General features: G+C 42.4%; 1 protein-coding gene across 2 annotated transcripts in view; it reads left to right on the top strand.

Annotated features, from left to right (window-relative positions):
- Window positions 1-15,502, top strand: part of NUP214 (nucleoporin 214) — a 43,343-nt gene extending 27,841 nt beyond the window's left edge. Inside the window, exons 28-36 of one of the 2 annotated variants that reach the window (XM_084298962.1) lie at window positions 39-112; window positions 1,882-3,651; window positions 5,128-5,198; window positions 5,709-5,862; window positions 7,581-7,730; window positions 9,974-10,145; window positions 13,634-13,776; window positions 14,624-14,648; window positions 15,288-15,502. In XM_084298962.1, the coding sequence (XP_084155088.1) occupies window positions 39-112; window positions 1,882-3,651; window positions 5,128-5,198; window positions 5,709-5,862; window positions 7,581-7,730; window positions 9,974-10,145; window positions 13,634-13,776; window positions 14,624-14,648; window positions 15,288-15,321 (2,593 nt within the window). In that variant the 3' untranslated portion in view covers window positions 15,322-15,502. Of the gene's footprint in view, window positions 1-38; window positions 113-1,881; window positions 3,652-5,127; window positions 5,199-5,705; window positions 5,863-7,580; window positions 7,731-9,973; window positions 10,146-13,633; window positions 13,777-14,623; window positions 14,649-15,287 lie in introns of both variants that reach the window. The other variant, XM_084298963.1, reaches the window with a different exon arrangement.

Genomic DNA, 15,502 nt, shown 5'->3' with positions numbered 1-15,502 from the left:
TCAAAGTCATTCTTTCCCTTTCTCCTCTTTCCTGCTAGGTCTGGGTTTAATTTTGGTGTTGTCACATCAGCTACTTCATCACCGACACTGCCCAGCCTCACTTCCTCACAAGGTTAGTTTGGAAGAGTGTGCAGACAAAATTTCTTCTCTGCTATGAGAATGCTTACTCTTCCTAATTCATTTGGTTCTTGTTTCATGTTGCACTTTTATTATTAAATTTGCAATAGCCGCAGTAACATTGTGTACGTATGTTGGATTATGCCCTGTAATGGACAAGAATTCAGGCCACCTGCCTTTCAATTAAGAGTGCTTAAGAGCATCCAGGAGGTACTCATTTATGAAAAGGGGTAATATCTGTAGCCATTTCCTCTTCTCTTTAATCTGTAGATTTAAAGTTGCCAAAGTGGTCTGACATAGAAAGCTGTCATTAAGTGGAGCGAGCATTTAGTAATGGGAGGGAAATATTAGGGGTAGCTTTTTGTTACTTATAAAATTGAGTTAACAATATGTGGGCTGCCTTTCCATTTCATAGGTTGATCATGTTCACCTGATCTGGAAAAAGGGGCCTGATACATCTGTTTTTGTAATAGTTTAGAAGTTTACTGCCTCTAGTTTCAGCCTTGAAAAAGAGGTTGTGTGCTCAAAAGTCTTCCTCCCACCCTCCCTCCCCTCCAGTGCTGTTGGTTACTCTAATAAAAGATAACACCTCTGGCAACAAATCTTGGCTTGCTTATATCCCTAGATGGTGGGCCACAGCAATGTTACTGATACTCCATTGACCTTAAGCAGAGAGAACTAACATGGCTTAAAATCTGAAGATTGAGTTAACCTGAAAGTTTAAGTAAATAACACAGATTAAAGGAGGATTGGGAGGGGCAGGAAACAGACCTGTAAAGCACAGCATTGGGTGAGGGCAGTTACCTTACTCTACTCCATGGCAGAAGTGCCCTCGCTTTTGTTAGCTGCTGATGGAAGAAGAACAGAAGGAATTTCAGTGCCCCAGAAGGAAATAAATGATGCTTTTTTTCAGTGTTTGTAATAATATAGGGTAAAAGACAAGGGTAGTGCCAGTGCTAAGAACTTTTTGATCACTGAGTTGATCTCTATGCAGATTTCCTGTACCTTGTCCAGATTGATCGATGGTGCAAACACCAATGCAATGTCTTCAAGCCAGAATTTCAGTGGTGCTCAGAAATGAAATGACAATTCATCAAGTAAAGTTGGTTTAGTCTCCCTTAAGCCTTCAGCAGTTTCACACTGTTGGATAGCAGTATATCTTAAAAGTGCTTTGGCAACTACATTTGTGAGTTTTTCTCTAGTATTTCAAAGCTGAAAATGGACTGCATAGAAACAGTGTTCAGTGCTCTATAAATGGTTGAATTCATACAGAAAGATTTGATTCTGACAAAGATTTTTCAAGTACTGAAAGTACTTTTATGACCTAAATTCTCTTCTGAGCCATTGGCTTACGCATAGAATTCTGTGGTGAGTGTCAGGAATTGTTTTGCTGAACCATGTAAGAAAGGGTAGAAATGGTGTTATTGACGAATGGTCTGTAAGTAAATGATCTTTATCTGGCTGTTGAAAAAGGGAAATTGTCTGTACTCAAGAGAAAAGGATGGTTAAGTGGGAAGCTGGGGCATAGAAGTAACAGTGTTTGTCACTGTAACCCTGTCCATAACGGCTTCAGAAAATGCCACTGTTGTAATACTGAATGCACGTGGAAATGACAGTTAGCTGTTTGCCAGGAGGCATTACGGATTTTAGGCAAGAGCGTTGTTTTGCAGTCTGTAAAGCACTAAACCTTGCTGCTATTGAAAAAATGATGAATCAGCTTTGCATACCATAACTCAATTTGTACCTTCTGTCTTTCACTGACAGCCCCTGCTAAGGAGTCCAACCAGCCTGATTCATTTTCGCTTGCTGGGGGTTCCAAATTTGGAGCAGTCCCTGAAAGCTCCTTTGCTTTTGGGTCCCTCAAGCCAGCAAGTGCTTCAGGAGCCGTGGCAGCAAGTAGCCCTTCAGCAGATGGCACTCAGTCAACCAAACCTGCTGCAACAATGTCTTCTGCTCCCTCCACAGCCTCTGGCAAGTTGGATCTCTCCCCATCTAAGTCAGGGGATCACTTGTTTCAGAGCAATCTATCTGGGGAGACTCTTGGGAGCTTCTCAGGACTACGTGTTGGCCAGGCAGATGATAACCTCAAGACCACCACGAAAGCACCATCCGTCAGTGTTGCAGGAACGCAGTCAACTAAAGCATCAACAGTACCTTCTGGATTTACCTTCAGTGCCCCCCTGTCGTTAGGAAAGGCTGGAGAAGCCACTTCTTTGTCAGTCACGTCAGCAGGCACAGCAACCACGGCCGTCAGCACGAGTGCTACAGGCAGCCTCTTCGGCAACATCCAGATAACCAGCACAGGGTCTTCTGGGGTATTTAATCTTGGAGGCTCCGGTGGAAACAAACCCACATTTTCGTTTGGTCTTCAGCAAGCAAACAATATGAGCACATCCACCTCTACCCCTTCCACTCTCTCTGCTTCAACGTCCCTCTCGTTTGGAAACTTCCTGAGTTCATCACAAACTGCTGCCCCTGCGGCAGCTTCTAGTAAGGGTGGAGGGGATGCCAAATTACTGCCTGCTTCAGAAAAACCATCTGAAAACGAAGCTGTAGCAGCTGGGTCTTCACCTCCAAGTACACAGTTGCCACAGCCACAGGTACAGCTTTCAGAGTCCATCAAAGAACCCACTTTACCCCAGGCAGCAGGCGGGGACACCAGCACTGTGGATTCCAGTACCGCATCAGTAGCACCTCCACCTGATGCCGTTGCTACTCCAGCTGCTCCCACAAGTGATTTGAAGGCCCTGGTGCCATCTGCTGCCTCTGCATCCATCCCACCAGATCAGAACATCCCAGCAACAACCGCTGCGACAAACGTTGCCTCTCCTGCAGAACCCACGAGCACATTGGCTGCTGCTGCTGATGTCGCTACGTGTGTTCAGAGTCCAGCTGTTGGAGCCTCTGTGTTTGTCCCTACATCTGCAGGCTCCTCAGTGTTCGCTCAGCCTCCAAATTCCAGCTCCTCTGGCTCTGCGTTTAGCCAGCCTACCGGTGACACAACTGCCACTCCTTCTACGCCATCAGTTTTTGGACAGCTACCAGCAGGTACCACAGCATCATCTCCCTTCGGGCAGCTCACCACCAGTACCTTGTCCACTGCCACTGCTACCACGCAGGCTGCCAGCACGGGGTTTGGTACTTCTGCTTTTGGCACCACCACTACTGGGGGCTTTGGGCAGCCGGCCTTTGGGCAAGCACCAACTTTCGGGCAACCAGCAAGCAGTTCTTCAAGTGGTTTCACCTTTAGCCAGTCTGGATTTGGGACAATGCCTGCCTTTGGTCAGCCGGCGGCTTCCACTGCAGCCTCGAGCAGTGGCAGTGTGTTCGGAGCACCGGCTAGCACCAACAGTGCGAGCTCCTTTTCCTTCGGACAGCCATCCCCCAGCACCGGGGGTGGGTTGTTTGGACAAACCAGCCCTCCGGTGTTTGGGCAGAGCAGCACCTTTGGGCAAGGGGGCTCTGTCTTTGGTAACACCGCCGCCGTTACCACTACTACATCATCTGCTGGGTTCAGCTTCTGCCAAGCTTCAGGTAAGAGCAAACCGCAGGGAGATGCAGCATTCCAGCAGTGCTGTCTGACTGAAGTAAGAAAGCAGTATATCACTGGGAAAAGTAGGACTCCTCTTTTTTTTTTTTTTTAATGCCTTTTTCCCCTATAGCACTTGATGTATTTTTTTCAATTAGTAAGAATAGGAGCTGCAGCGCACGTGAGGAGGAAGCTAATGTTGGAGACCAAAGAAGCTTTTGCTCTGCTTTGATATTCATCAGGAGGCCACTGAATGTAGCCTTTTCAATCTTGTCTTTCTCTTATACTTCCAAGTCTGTCTAGACTTAATTTTGAATTACATATTGTGCTGTATATTGGCATAAGAATTGGGTTTTATTCAACATAGCGTACGAGTTCTCAAACTAGTGTGTTGTAAATGGCTACACTGAAGTCCCGAGGCAGTTCCGAGGCCATAATCAAGGGAGTGAATGGAGGTGCAGTGCTGCTTTCAGGGGGCTGCAGAGTCCACGCAACAGTGGATGTATAGCCAGGTATGTTATTACATCAGGATCTGGGATGGCAAAAATGTGTTAAGCCTTCAAAATGATGGGATAATGAGGAACTACAGTGTTAAATCTGCTTTTGCATTCGGAAGCACCTCAAATATAGCAGTAACGTAACCATCCGCTACCCGTCTGCACGGTTAAATAGAATACTGGCAGAGGTCAAACCTTCTTTGTCAGTCCTTTTGTTCTCCCCATTGCTGCAATATATTGTCGTGTTTTTCCAAAGCTTTGTCTCTAAAATCTTTAGAGACCTTCAAGGGAAAAGTGAAAAGTACATAGTAATAATAGGGAACGTGTATTTTCAAGGAAGAAAAACTAATTAGGCTCATTTAATTAAAAGTGATAGCACTGCAGGCAAACTGCTTGTTCATTTTAACTACAGTAACAGAGAATAGTTAAATAGGGGGAAGTGAACTCTGCTTGAGAAAGGTGTTCCTAATTATAGCAACTGCAAGTTTTATTACAAAATGCACATTTAAGTGAGCTGGGAAATGGAATGGGGAGTTCTTTTTTTAATCAAAACATTTCATTATCTATAAAAGAAATCTTTAGGTAGCAAAGCTCAGATCCCTCTCTACACAGGGGAAATCAAAATGCTACAGTGCTTGTTCATGACTTGCAACATTATTACAGCAATGTTAACAGAAATACAATTCTTTTATGTTGGTAACAATAATCCCACAAGTGAAAAGGCCTTTTATTTTCTGTTTGTTTTTAAATTGGAGAGAAAAGGACAATGACTTTCAAACAAACTTTCAACGGAATCCATTATTTGTTGGCATATACTTTAAATTTGGCCAGCCTAGGTACATTTGGTAACATCATTTGGTTCCATGTGTTTTGGCATGGGATACCAGTGGTGTTGCCCTGTTCTGGACTAGTGTCACCTTCCTGAATTGTCTCATATCCTAGTAATAGTTCTGGTAACTTATTCTCCTTTTCTTTTCTTGGCAGGCTTTGGTTCAAGCAACACAGGTTCTGTGTTTGGGCAAGCAGCTAATACTGGAGGCACTGTCTTTGGCCAGGCAAGTATTTATTGTGTTTGCAGAAACAAGGGACTGTTACAGAGTGCACTTGTCTGGGTACCCTACCTGTTTCTAATAATAAATAAATAAATAATCAAATATGGCATAGTCAGTAAAGATTCTCTCCATCTGTATTGAAGATATTTGCTAATGTAGGAGGCACCAAAGCAGCACCTGCATAAATGTTTTCCAAGGGGTATGGAGAGAAGAGCATCTTACAGGGAAGTTAAGGTAGGGGTAGAGTATAAACCTTTATTCTCTGCTAAATGGGAAGTGGAGTGCTCTTGGACAGTGTGGAGGATTTTTTCAAAGGCATATTTTCCTATATAAATGAGATTTGAGAGTAACTTAAGTCAGATTTGAAGGCACTGTGTGTTTGAAGAGTCTGCATGCTGGTTCATCAGCCCCTGCGTATGTTCAGGGGAATAGGCCAAACAGGAGAATCACCCCAGGGACATGTGCTGCTTTGACTTCTCTTAAAATCCCCTTTCTGTCCTTGTGTTCTAGCAGCCATCTTCTTCCAGTGGAGGCCTGTTTGGAGCTGGAAATGGTGCGAGAAGTGGGGGTTTCTTCAGTGGTTTGGGAGGAAAGCCAAGTCAGGATGCAGCCAATAAGAATCCTTTCAGTTCCTCCAGTGGAGGATTTGGATCTGCAGCTTCCCAGAGTAAGTGAAGAAAACAAGAATACAAAATGTGCCCTGATTCCCATCTGCTTTGCGATCCCATCTGTTTTTCTGCTGTTCTTTGTCTTTTACTAAATTCTATGTTAACGTGAAAGGCTTGTAGGGCTAGCAGAGGCATACAGTATGCATGATGTGTTCTTCTGTAGTTCTCCTTCTACGTTCATGGAAAGCAAGTAGGGCAGCAGTTGCAACAAACAAGCAAATGCAAGGAGTGTGGAGAATATTTATGTTCCTTAGGGAATTCTGTGGCCAAGTGCTTCTTTAAAATCAAATGCTCTAAATTCCTGTAATTGAATTTCTGTTTCCAACTTTGTTGCAAGTTAGAAAGCTTTCTTTATTTCTCAGCTGCCTTAACAGTGTAAAAATCGTTGAATCCCATGCTCAAGTGAAGCCAAGTCAATGTATATGGTGGATGGGCAGTTTCTTCAGCTTTGTCCTTAAAATGTTTGTCTGTTTGCAGTGCGTATAACATTTTATCAAAACTTGCTTTAATACATGGAAAGCTCTTCAGTAATTTTTCTTGTTTAGGAGATGCGAATTTTTTTTAGTCACATGTTTGTAGTAAAGAAAAATAAATACATTCAGCAATTGTTTTGGGGGGTGTCTGCTTTGACTAGAAAGCAGAACTGTAGAGTTCATTTTACCAGTTTTTATCCAGATTTGGTAGATGGGGTGGGTTTCTCACAGGCAAACTGTATGAGCATCGTGAAAGCGGGGTAGAGGAGAGAAATTGTATTAGTCCTCTTTGGGAGGAGAAGCTCAGCACTTGCCCTTTCTTTTGCTCCAATTGCCAGCTAAAAGGCAGCAGTCCATATGGGTGTTTTAGCTAAATCAATCTGCATGTGAGGTGCCAAACCAGCTCTCCCACGTGTTGCGTATTGCCCAGCCAACCAAGCTAGCAAAAGGAGGCATGGAAAGTGGTTAAGTGTACAGTAAGGTTACCATCAAGTTCCTTTGCACAAGGGACTTTAAAGGGCCTGTTAGAAATCCTTTCTTAGAACCTATAAACGATTAACTTAATGTGAGAATCAATCACTGCCAACTAGCGTAAATGTTAATTTTTATAGTCATATTCAGATTAAAAATACATTAGTCTTGAGTTTTTTGGATTAACAGGTCTTTGTAATAATCTAAAATTTGTGCTGAGCTGCGTATATGATGTTGTAGCTGCAGCAATTAGTTTGAAATGCTGGGAGACCCACTCGTGCCTTCCATATGCAGCTTTTGCAGATCTACCGTTGTTACATATCTTTGTGTGCCATAACAGCTATTCATAACGACTTCTTAGCTGTGGTTTTTGTTTGATTGAGGCTGCCTGATTTTGTTATTTCATCACCTGTGAATTAGATCTGGCAGTAAGGGAAAGCAGAAGGTTAGAAAGCATGAAGGAGGGGAAGCAGTGACTAAAAAGCAAAAGTAGGGGAACAAAGAAAAGTTATAAAATCATCCGCACGTGGCTAAAAGTAGCACTTAAAGACTTGGGAGAGCAAATCTCTTTATTTTATTACATCTTTAATGATCCACTGACCTCAACCATTAATACCAATTCTCGTTAACTTAGTCTTCCTTTATTGTAGTATTGGATTTTGTAATGAAATAAAACACATGGTTCACCAGAGAAAAATGTTGATTGTGTCTTGATGCTAAATGGTAAATTGGTGTGCGTTCTGAGCTTCACAAGTATTTTTTTGTCTCCCCAGATTCTTCAAGCTTATTTGGAAACAGTGGAGCCAAGACCTTTGGATTTGGCAGCTCATCTTTTGGGGAGCAGAAGCCTACAGGCACTTTCAGCTCTGGTGGAGGAAGCGTGGCATCTCAAGGCTTTGGGTTCTCTAGTCCAACCAAAGCAGGTATCTTGTCATCCCACCCTTTATGAAATGTAGGAAATCTCACAAACCTTCCTTCCTTTTTACTGTCATCTGCCCCCCCAGATTGCCTCAGGGGTAGTGGTAATATGTTGTTCATTGGAACTGAACGGCAAAATGTTCATTTCTATTGATTAGCAGGCAAAATGGAGAGACAGAGGTTCAGTTACAGCAAAGCTCTCCTCTGTCCTCAGACCATTCTTAGAGTGAACACTGATGATGGGAGGTGGTGTTCTGCTCCAGGAGGGTCTTTTGAAGCTTCATCCCTAGGGAAAGCAGGGGGAGGCTTGGTCATCTCTGAAATTGTCTTGAGACAGTGGTGCTTAAGAACTCCCTTTGGAGAAGTGGTGCTTGGAGAGGAAGCACTCTTCTTTGACAGGAGCTGTGCTCTGTGTTAGTGAAGTGGCTGAGAGCATAATGATGGTGCTATCAGATCCAGCAGCCATTTGTAAGGTTTCTCTTAAGTATTGCATTCCACTTGATAGCTGGTTGAGTTTTTTGTCTCCGGCATACCTCCCATCTGTGTCTGTTGCCAGAGGAGGAGAAGGGCATTGCTGAAGGATGCTCTTATTTTTCTTTTACCCAATGACTGTAATCTTGCTTTTGATTATTTTCGTTTCTTGGTTTTTTTTTGTTTTTTTTTTTTTGAGGTGGGATTTTTTTGAGAGGTTTGTGTAGAAGAGACATCCAACTAAAAAGAGCCCATCATATCCTTCCAACTTTTGGTTACATTTGCTAAATATTTGAAGAAATTGTGCGTCTTCCCCTCTCAACTGCAGCGGAAGGATTTACTTGATTTGGATCCCCTTTTCTCCTGAATTCACTACTTGGATATTTCACTTTTCTTTCTTCACTAATTGTTAATATGTATTGCAAATGAAAGTGTATCCCAAGCAAAGCTTCAGCCCCTGTGATAAATACTCTAACTTCCTAGAGCTAGAGGTAACAAGATATCTGATCTATGTTTAAATAATTCAGGCCTAGCATTTATTTTTCTTTCCAGACCTTTTGTGTTTACAGCCAAACAGTATCCATTACCTTGTCTCATGGACTGGAATTTCACCCAGGGTATTAAAATGTGCGGTGCTATCCCAGTCCTCGGCCCTAGTCAAACAAAAGAGCAGGTGTCCTTCGCATTCCACGGTGTCAATTAGAAACAGGCCAATAATATCAGTAGATGAGCATGGAGTAAAATCATCTGGGTAGAGGTTGGTTCAGAGCCGCAGAAGGCAGCTAAACCCTGAACAAAAGTTGTCAAGGGCAGAGTTCAGTTCTTGGTGTCCTGCATGAATCTCGCAGTTCCTGGCATTTAATCATTGCCTCTTAGTTTCCACCACTTAAGTCAGCATTAGATAATAACCTGTCTGCTGAATCTCCTTGTATCACTGGAGCACCTCAAAACCAACTTACTATTTACTCTCTGATCTTAAGAGATGAGAGGAGCCTTCTCCATTACACCGGGAGAGTTCTTCCAGTTTAAGCACTTCTATGCGTCACTTTCTGTCCTCAGGCAACTTGTATGTCCTTGAAAGGCTTTAGATGAGACCTGAAGCCAGGCTAAAACACTGCCATCAAAACACGGCAGCAAATGCTCATGAAGCTGGCCTTTGCAGAAACTTTTTCATCCTGCATTTTTATATGCAGTCCCTTTGCACAGTAACTTGTCTAATTTGGCTTTAAAACTGCGTACTTAAGATTTTTTTTCTTGGTATGTGCTAGTTTTGTGCTGAAGGATGGATGTCTTTTATAGCAATAAAACCATCAGTCTATTATTACCTGCTATACATGTTTACTATAACTTGATTATTGTGCACGCTTGCTGTCTCACAGCTAAGTACTGGTCTTTTTATGTAAAGCAAGTAGAGAGATTCCTTTGCACTGTGCAGGCATGGATGATATAATTCCACCCTGTAGTACAGCTCTGGAGAATGAGTTGATATTCAAGTGTTCAGCAGGCCCAGAATGTGGTGCTCTGTGGATAGTCTCTTAATTTGGTTGCAGTTCTTTACATGTATTGGGTACTTTTCTTATCCCTGACTTATGTAACAAATTATCCTGCAGTTTGGAAGCTTTCTGGCAGTTACTTTTAAAAATAATGCTGTGCCATGTGACAAGATGAACAGCCCTATTGTAGAGGTTGTCTACTTGGAAATCTAATTTTTCTTCTTTCTTTCTGCACTATTGTTTGCTTGATATTCTTGTCCCCTTTTTGCCTCTGTTTTGCTCAGGTGGCTTCGGTGCTGCTCCAGTGTTTGGCAGCCCTCCCACTTTTGGGGGATCCCCTGGGTTTGGAGGGGTGCCAGCATTCGGTTCAGCCCCAACCTTTTCAAGCCCTCTGGGCTCGACGGGAGGCAAAGTGTTCGGCGAGGGTACAGCAGCAGCCAGCGCTGGAGGATTTGGGTAAGCCAACCAGGGTCCAGGGTCTGGGAACGTAACATCCTTGCATGACAACTACTCTTATGCTTAGTTTCCCCTCCGGTAAGGTAAGGAATGTATTCTGTGCTTGAATGCTAAGCTCTAAGTGTCCTTGTTTCTGTCCCTTCACCCTGCCCCACAAATAAAGAAAAAAAGTCCAAAAAGAAAATGGCATAAACCAAAAACCTTAACCCCAAAGGAAATAATGTGTATGATCTCATTTTAATGCTGAAACTACTATGTTGAATCTTTAGCTTTACTGACTGGGAAAAGGGGGGGAATGTGAGTCATCTTGTGTGTGTAAGTGAAGGCAGGAATATTTTCTGTGCACACTTGATGTGTTCAAGTCTAGACCTACAAATTATGCCAAGCAAGGAAAGTAACAAATCGTCTGTGATGCTGTCTAGCCACCTTATCCACTTGTGAGATTTGGGCTGGAGATACTAATGAGAATTCAGCCTGTTCTCTCACCTTTGGAGGGTGGGAGGAGGAACTTGTAACAGCCTGTGGTCCCAGAGTGATTTGTTTTTATCTCGCATTGATTGTTTTTTACCTGATTCTTTACCTCTTAAGCTTGTGCTTGGCACCAAAGTAGACAGCGCTTTATTTACTGAGATAAAGAAGAAACAGAGAATTTCAAACCTTGCAAAGCAACTTGTGTAATAGGCAGCAAACTCACCTCTTCCACACGGCCACCAGCGAGCAACTCTCCATCATGTCCTATAATTATATTGAGACTGAACAAAAACAGAGAAACTTGGAGTGAAAAAAGGAAATGGGTTATCTTCCCAATCTTAGTGTTTCCATATTTCACAAGTGTTTGTCTTTGGTTTTGGGAGGAACTACCTTTTACGTAAGGCACGTTAAACATCCTGAAGTGTACCCATTGATCCCCCGCAAGGTCAGGCAGATACCCATCTGCCATCCTTGAGCTGTGGGAGGCTTCAGCTAGGTTCTTTAGCAACGTCCTGAACTCTGGTGCAGCAAATTGGTGGGTCCCTTTGGAAAAGTAAAAACAGAGGCAGCTTTATTAGATCCCCACAAAGAAGGATGCGCTTGTAGAGATGACTTTACTTCAATTCAATTGGTATTTTTGTTCAGTTCCCCCTTTCAGCCACTGTGCTGCGTGATTTTGTGCTGAAATTGGATGCACTCAGTGAAAATGTTTGAAGTTTAAAGATGGGAACTTAAAGCTTAAAGAACAAGGAGCACTGAGATGTAAATGGAGGCCTTGCATAAGGAGTCTGCAGACTCAAGAAAGAAAACTCAGTAGCTTACACTGTGGGAAGTTTGGGGAATTTCTTTTCTATTAAAAAAGTGCAGCCTTGGTCTGATACTTTCAGAATTGCCTAAAGAATTTGATTTTCACTTAAAAAATAAAATAAATAAATCAAAATAGTGTGTGCAAAATCTCCAGACAACCTTGCAAATCTTGTTGTAAAGTTTTAAGCAATTGTTTAACCCTGGAATATAATTTAGCATCTGTGCAAGACTTTTAAGATCCCACATCTAGTGAAGTTACTTGCAAGTATGTTGTGCAGTATTAGCTCCAAGCTCCTCAAAACACCTTGCTAACTTAAACATGTGGTTCATTGCTCCTTCAGTTTTGAAGAATCTGCATCACTTGATAAATAACTTAGGTACCAAAAATAGAAACCACTGCACTTCTGTAAAGTCTGAAATTCAGACTGTTTGTGATGATAAAGGTTTTGCTGTCATAAACTAACCTCAAGTGCATCTCAATTCAGTTTTGTGTAGGAGCATTACAAAAGACCTGAAAATCTGGGTGAGATAGGTATGAATTGTTACTAGGCAATGACTGTATCTCACGTCTTTTATATGTTAAAAAAAATGTCCATAGCCTAAACTGCTTCTCTGCTGTGCTTAGCTTTTTTTCAACAGACAGCTTCTTATAGTTGCAACTGGAAGAAGTAGTTTGAACCACACTTCCCTGTCACTTTTCACCACTGCTTCCTTTCACCGAGTAGACATGATTTGTGTATTTCATGGCATAGTCCTGAGGAGACAGAGCACTGTAAAAGCCTCTTGTTCTCAAATACATTCCACTACCTGGCTCCTTTTTTAATAAAAACAACAAAAGCTGTTCTGTCCTTGCTGAGAAAATCACGTTTGAGGCTTGGAGATGAAGCTGTCTGCATGCTGCATGGGTCAGAAGCCAGACCAGAGGTCCAGGGGTTGGTTAACAGGGCCGGAGGTATAAAATCACTAAACCACCCAGAATAGCTAATGCTGTGTATGGAAGTAGTGTGTACAGTCAGCTGCATCTAGGATAGGAGGGATGACATCCTTTACCAGGTGAATTGCTTGTCACACTGCTACAAGGGTTGTCCTGTATCTGGAGAGATATGTTTTGATGTTTTCGTTGCATTTTTTTGTATCTCTCTTCTAGATTTGGATGGATGGAGAGGTGGGTTAATGTGCTGTCGGTTCATATTTTCTCTCAGGGATGACAGGGCGTGTGTGAAGCACAGCCTTGCAAAGCTGGAACACCATTTAACTTGGCCCCCAGTCTGTGCAGAGCAGGACTCGTACTGGATTAGTGTTCGTAGCGTTGTGCGCTTGCAGGTCTCTTAGAGGAGCTTGTCATTTGAATAGTTTGTGTCTGCATTTCGCCTGGTTTAAGAGAGAAACACTTGAAGCTTCTATTTGAGTGCACCTCTTACATTCAGAATTGGAAGTGTATGTGGGGGGCAGAGAACTATAATGCATATCATGGCCTCATTAGCGTGTCATGCTGATAGCTCTATAATGCTTGGTTGGATAAGTGGGTGGAGAAAAGACCAATTTCCATATATAAAAATGTATTTCTTTTTTCAGTCCCCAAAAGCAATTAGGGAAATAATCCAGAAGTGGTGGGGAAAAGTGCTAGGTAGGTGCAGATCTTCAGGAAAGCAGTGGAGCTCTGTGTACTTCCAAAGGGGCTGGGGAGAGAAAGGAATTGAGAAATCTGCAGACAATCTCCATGGGCAGTGAGTAAGGCACTATCCGAAAGTTGTAATTCTGAGTTCTGCAGCTGGGCTCTGCTTTATGCTCTGACCGTGAGCAACTCGTAGCAAATGGCTGCTTGCTGTCGTGTTTGTGAAATGAAATGGTGCTGTACTTCTGAGCTTGAAGGGTGAAAAATAACTCGGGGTGAATTAAGATAACGCGTTTGATGGCTGGGGTTGGTTTCGCCAAGCGCTTGAAAACGTACCCTGTGTAAGCATGAACACATCTGCCCATCTCCCAGCTGTCCATTAAGAAAGGGAACTGAACAGACATTCCAACAGTCCTTCCCAAACCAGGAAATCCGTTTCCAGAATGAACAATTATAATTCTTCATATCAAGGGGTCTTGCTCTTTTGATGTATCCTTGGTTTAAGGAATGCACTGTTTTCATTGTGGGTGTGGGGACAAACTTCCACTATATGTGAAATGTGCTTGTAAACACAATTTTTCTCTTTAAACTGCAGGTTTGGTGGTACCAGTACCAATACAGCATCATTTGGCACGCTAGCAAATCAAAATACCCCGACGTTTGGATCGCTGTCACAACAGGGTACCGGTTTCGGCACGCAAAACAGTGGATTCTCAGCTTTTGGGACAGTTGGAGGAGGTAGGAAAAGATACAGGAAAAGAACCTAACATGTCGTAGGTCTCCAGGTTTTCCTGGAACTCGGGTGTGATTGCTTAGCTCTCTGATCTGTTTGAGCCTGGTCCTGCTATAGAGAAGTCATTGCGGCAGAAGTCAGCTTCAGGTTGGAGTCTAGTGTCTCCTCAGGCATAATCTCATGATTCCCTCGCAGAAAATAAGCTGTGTGGCATGTGAATAAATCACTCTTCTTCTGCATACTGCATCTGATTACTGCTTTTCACCCCTTTTTGTGGAGCTGTTCTTTCTTCTCAAAGGAAAATGTCGAGAAATAATACCTCTTCAGTAGCATATGCATGGGTAGCTGTATGCAAGTACTTAGTGTCAAAAGAACATGCACTGCAAGATTGAGCTAGAACATCAATAGCCTTTTTTTTTTTTTTTTTTTAATCTGATCAAGTTCAGTGAAGCAGCTTTGATTTATGCAGGGCTGAGAACAGGGCCTTTGAAAGAAGATGCATTCATTGGTGGTCTGTCACCACTGGCTTGCATTAAGCACAAACTCCATCTTCAGAAAGCAGCCCTCTGTTTTCATGGAGAGGCAAATAAACCAGGCTCATTGTATGCAGTTGCTACTAATAAATGAACATAGCCGATTACCAGTGAAAGCAAAGCACTCAAGAACAGAGGCAAGTCAGTTTTCTTCTAGATGGAGATTTGACTTCCATTGTTTGCCCATCACTCTTTCCCTGGCCTAAGGCAGGAAAGAAATGTTTTTCAATCAGTGTGTGGGAGGGGACGTTTACTACACATCTTAAGCATTCATTTTACCTTTTAACATTGATTTTTTTTAATCTTGCATTTCTTTCAGGGTTTGGTTTTGGATCAACTAACACGTAAGTAACATTTTGTGTCTAATTCTTCATTAAAAACACAAACAGAACCAGAATAGAATAGTTGAATGGTGTACAAGAGAAAGTTTTGAAAGTAACAGTTCTAACACTAGTTCTAACTTCTTTCTTAGTGTCACTGCATAGAGCCCAAAGTTCATGCTCTGAATGTGTGCTTCCCAGTGAGGTTAATCTCTCATATAAGAGAGACGTGATGTGTTTGTTCAAGCTGTTTGTGTGAATCCAGTATCTACTCCATTTGTCAGGTTGAAACAAGGTGTGAAATGAATCACTACCTTTCTGGCTGAGTTGAGATGGTGATTTGCAGTTAAGCACTGGACTAAGGGCTGAATGAAGTTAGCTTTGTGATCCACTCTACCACTGGCTTGCTGGATTATTTTAGCAAGATTCTTAAAGTTTGTTTCCCTGTCAAGTAGAGAACATACATCTCTCCAGATGGTTGGCTCCACAATAAGCATAATTATATCTAGCTAGCATGTGTTGATGCAGTGTCAGGTAAAAGATGCTGGAAAAATCAACACCATCTCAGACTAAGCTTCTGATACTCAGGACACTAGAATACAGCCTGAGGGAGACTCTAACACTCATTGCTGTGTTTTTGCTTTTTTTTTTTCTGCTCCACAGATCTTCCTCTGGATTTAGTGGCTGGAGAAGCTAAGAACATCCTGAACTCTCCCATAGAACTGTGCTGTAGCTCCTACGTTCATGAGTCACCTGTGATCAATATCCAAACAGCTTTTGTTTTAAATACAAATTCTGACATAAAAAAAAAAAAAAAGATTATGCTTATTTTTTATGCAAAACTTGTTCTCTATATTAAACTATTTTATCTGCCTTGA

The sequence above is a fragment of the Netta rufina genome, assembly GCF_964035555.1.
Source record: "Netta rufina genome assembly, chromosome: 20".
Lineage (NCBI taxonomy): Eukaryota > Metazoa > Chordata > Aves > Anseriformes > Anatidae > Netta > Netta rufina.
This window is presented reverse-complemented; position numbering and strand designations above follow the sequence as displayed.